Genomic DNA, 4338 nt, shown 5'->3' with positions numbered 1-4338 from the left:
TGTGTGTGTGTGTGTGTGTGTGTGTGTGTGTGTGTGTGTGTGTGTGTGTGTGTGTGTGTGTAGTGTTTGGGTGGATAGGGGTGGTACCTTGGATAGATGATGCTCAGTGGAGAATCCCAGTCCATAGACAGTGTTAGCTCGGCTGTCCGCCCACTGCCCAAATTTCTGTGAGGTCTTTGTGAACGTCATGTTGGGGCTGATGGTGCTGTTGATTATTGCCTGAAAATAAAAAGAGCGGACCCACTTAATATGCATCAAATTAACTGTGTGTATCGCGACAGGAGGTGTCAAATAGAGCGCTAGAAAGATTTAAAGTGAGAACGCTGGTGAAACTCTCCATTGTATGTATGTGGCACACACATTAGCTAAAAGCCTAGTTTCTTTATTTTTCTTATTTACATCTTGATCCAGAGTGACTCTGTTCGATTATATCCTGATACGTGCTCAGATGAACAGAATCAACTTTTTGGATCTTTGATTGTAAGTAACTAACTATTTCAGGTCTTTGTGAAGGTATCTTTGCTTTTCAAAATAAAATATCAAAGTGTTTCTTCAACTAATTCAATTTTTGACTATTTCACTTCTCAGTTTCTCTCATTTTATAGAACAAATAACTATTTGATTCTAAAAATACAACCTTTCACCTAATCTAAAGAAATACTGTGGTACTGTGTGCCTTAGAGATCCCCTCTAGACCTAAATCTTTTTTTTTAAACAATAAAAAATATGAATGTGCAGTTCAGAACATGATGGTGACATGTCTTTGTTGTTGTTTTTTATTACTAGTACAGATAGCAGCTGCCATTTACAGACAATCCCACAAACACTGAACGTGGCTTTTAACAAATACACTGATATTAATAACACTATTAATGACACTACAGTATCCAGGCATTTTAAATAGATTATTAAGATTCTTTAAGTGTTACTGTTTTCATCAGGAGTGACCAGGATTAGAAATGAGAAGATCAGAGGGAAAGCTCAGATTTAAAAGTTTGGAGACAAAGTTAGAGAGGCAAAGTTGAGATGGTTTTTAACATGTGCATGAGGGATAGTGGATATATTGGATAAAGGGAGGACATTTAATGGATATAGTGAAAAAGGACACGCAGAGGGATGTGGAACAGAGGAGGATGCTAAGGATGGGGTGAAATGGAGGTAGATGATCTGCTGCGGCGACCTTTAAAGCATCCAGCCGAATGAAGACGATTGAGAATTTTTTTTTTAAATGATTGGTTTATAGAGATTCACATCTTCAATGGAAAACAAAGAGACTCAATGCAACAGAGGGATTGTCAAAGTCAGAAAATACTGAGAGACGGACTAGAGAAAAGAAAAAACCCCCACCAAAAATCTTTAGCCTTTTCCTCCATTTTCCATGAACCAGAATTGAAGTGTACCTCTTTTACATAACTCAGCTGGCTTTGTTAAAAAAACACTAATGTAGGACAAATTAATGGCTGATCAATTAGCAGTGTTGTGTAATGCTTGGCATTGTAGTTGGCATCAATGCACGATGCTTTATTAGTGAAGGGGAGAAGTCACTGAGTGTGTGTTACATAACAGTTGAACTTAGCTATCTATTTTGTGCTGGATGATATGAGACGATTGCTAAATTGACTGTGTTGAAGACCTGGCTTCTTTTCTGTATGTGTCTCCTTGTTTCTATTTCTTTTCCTCCTCACACTGTCATCTGTTTTTCTAATTTAGCTTCACCCCTCCTTTCTCTGTAACAGGCAGGGGGCGTGCATGTGTGCAGTGCCTATAAAGAGCTCCAATCTGCCCCTAGTCATGCAAAGCTAGGGCCAATCACACCAAGTGCCCCTCCTGGATATCTAACAAAAAGAATATTCTAAGATATAAGTATAGAAGTGCAGAAAGACACTAAAGAGCAGTTGCATGAGTGAAACATGAGCTGCCGGTCTCGGGACGTCCTACAAACCCTGAGCTCTCTTAAGAGGTGTTTGCACATTAGTTTCCAAATATAATAAATTATAAACACCATTAAAACTCAGTGAATTGCAGTGAAGCCTGTTTGATGAGTGATGAGGTAATTACACTGAAACATCTGGAACATCATAATAAAACCACACCAGTTGGCAAAAATGAAAAGCAGCCGGTGTTTCATATGCAAGATTTGGGGTAAGACGTGAATCAGCAACCCGGATGAGCCGCTCACCTTGGTGCCGTCCAGGCTGATGATGCGGTAGACGTTGCGCGTGCTGTCGTAGAAGTAGGAAACCGTGACGGCATGCTTGCTGGTGGGCAGCCAGTTCTTCTTAGTGTTGGGATCGATCTGGAAGACGTGAGCCCGCGTGCTGTAGATGGGCTGCTCCCTGAAGGGAACGAAGAAGAAGTGGTGAACCTCTTTGTGCCGCAACACCAACGTCTCACCAAACCCGCCGCCGGCAACAAAACCCCTGTTGCCCACAGGGGAGTCAGATCGCCTGGGTAAATGAACAACCAGCTCGCCATCCTCCATAGTTACACCACAGACACAGAGGCTGTCACCGAGTTACTACATACTCAGTGACTTGTATACGAATGAGAAGCTGGCTCAACTGAATTCAATCATACATGTTAAACCTAAACTTCCTCTCATATTGGATGTCTACCCAGAACACACTCTGTCCTTCTTTCTTTGCAAGACAGCACCCCGTCTCTGTGCTCTGATATGGGAATGCCTGCAGCACCAAGCGAGGGTCACACAGGAGGGAAGGAGAGGGTTTCAGGCTAAATATAGACAGTAGGCCACAGTTAACTAGCATAGACACACCCCACTGAGCTGCAGTTTCCACACACACAAACATACAAAAACAACGACACAAACATGATGGGATTTTAAATCTGCATCCTCGTGTGTGTGCATGGAAGGGGTCTGCGTTTGTGTAGATCATCTCCACATGTCCAGCCCCCTATTACGGGTTTATCTGAGATGTCTTAATTCCTATTTGACCTCTGTGTGACGTTCAAGCCAGGGCTTAGATTAGCCCCTATTAGGGCTGAAAATTATATAACAGTCATTTAAAAAAAATTTTTTTAGACAACCCATCACCCTGTGCAACCTTCACCCTTCATTCACTTACCCCCTCCTCTCCCCTTTTGCTCCTACAGTGCCCTCGTATATTGCACCATTGTTGGGGCTTCTTGGGTAATATCTACAGTCAGTACACACACAAACTCAAAGTGCAGGGTGCTGAGGGAGATATTCTGGGCTGGCAGTGCTGGCAGAGAACGAGATAGAGAAGTGCTTACACTGCACTGTGGGGGTGATGGGGGACATCAAAGGCTTGCTGTATAAATGAATATTAAAATTCAACAGCAGTACCCCTCCTGTGTGTGATTAGCCAAGACTGGGAAAGACAGAAAAACACGAAGACAGGGGAAAGGAAGAGAAAAGGCAGAAAGGAGAATGATGGGGGGGGAATGTGGAGTATAGGAAGTCAGGGAGTGAATCTGGGATGATTAATACCGCTCCACAAAGCTGCTTGTGGAGTGCTGTGCGCGAATTATCATAATCATCGACAGCAGTGTAAGTGGCGGTACTGTGAGTCATTTCAACTCTCTCCCAGCACACATCACACAACCACGGCCTGTCGGTATGATCCGTGCAATAGCCGCTTTGGCAACTCGCGTCGTTTTTCATTGCATAATTTGATGAAGCTGTGGCAAATTTTCCTCTCCTTGTCGTTTGATTGTGTGCGTGTGCGTGCCGAACACAGAATCGTTCTTGGGCTTTCATTTTTACATAAATGCCTTTGCCAAAGAGTTTTGTTCCAAAATGACACCCACTAGTTGTCAAGAAAGAAAGAAAAAACAGAACTCACTCCTACAATTGAACTTTTAAAAGAAAGCAAAATAAATGAGGGAATTTGATTGCAAAATGTGCATAAGAATCATTTCTCGAGTCTTCTGCCTTCCTTTAAAAGATGGCCCAGTCCATAATGGCTTCAGATTCATCATGCATTCCCCCATTGCAGTCCTTTTTGTTGTCTACAGTGATCTGCCCTGAGCCAATAGCCTGGCATAGTTAGCAGTTATGGGATGGCATGAAGGTCAGTTCAGTACGTGCTGATCCTCTTGCACTCCAGCAATGAACTCTGTTTTATCAACAGGGGACACGCACTGAAAGTGCCTACAAAAGCTGCAAGGAAAGGTATGAGACCCTACCTACTTCCCATCACCGATGAACTAAGTAAATATATGCTATGGGGGGTCCTTTCTGCGTAACAGGCAGGGGGCGTGCATGTGTGCAGTGCCTATAAAGAGCTCCAATCTGCCCCTAGTCATGCAAAGCTAGGGCCAATCACACCAAGTGCCCCTCCTGGATATCTAACA

The 4338-nt window shown here is 43.0% G+C and overlaps 1 protein-coding gene across 3 annotated transcripts in view; it reads right to left on the bottom strand.

Annotated features, from left to right (window-relative positions):
* The window catches only part of homer1b (homer scaffold protein 1b), a 26822-nt gene that overhangs the window by 18110 nt on the left and 4374 nt on the right, over positions 1 to 4338 (bottom strand). For 2 of the 3 annotated variants that reach the window (XM_005947196.3, XM_005947197.3), the window contains exons 2-3: positions 2180 to 2336; positions 88 to 219 (exon numbers count right to left, since the gene is read on the bottom strand). In XM_005947196.3, the coding sequence (XP_005947258.1) occupies positions 88 to 219; positions 2180 to 2336 (289 nt within the window). Of the gene's footprint in view, positions 1 to 87; positions 220 to 2179; positions 3011 to 4338 lie in introns of those variants that run through there. The other variant, XM_042213829.1, reaches the window with a different exon arrangement.

The sequence above is a fragment of the Haplochromis burtoni genome, unplaced genomic scaffold (genome assembly GCF_018398535.1).
Source record: "Haplochromis burtoni strain Fernald_Lab_line unplaced genomic scaffold, NCSU_Asbu1 Contig_485, whole genome shotgun sequence".
In the NCBI taxonomy this organism is placed as follows: domain Eukaryota; kingdom Metazoa; phylum Chordata; class Actinopteri; order Cichliformes; family Cichlidae; genus Haplochromis; species Haplochromis burtoni.
The sequence above is the reverse complement of the archived record's forward strand: the minus strand, read 5'-3'. Positions and strand labels throughout refer to the sequence as shown.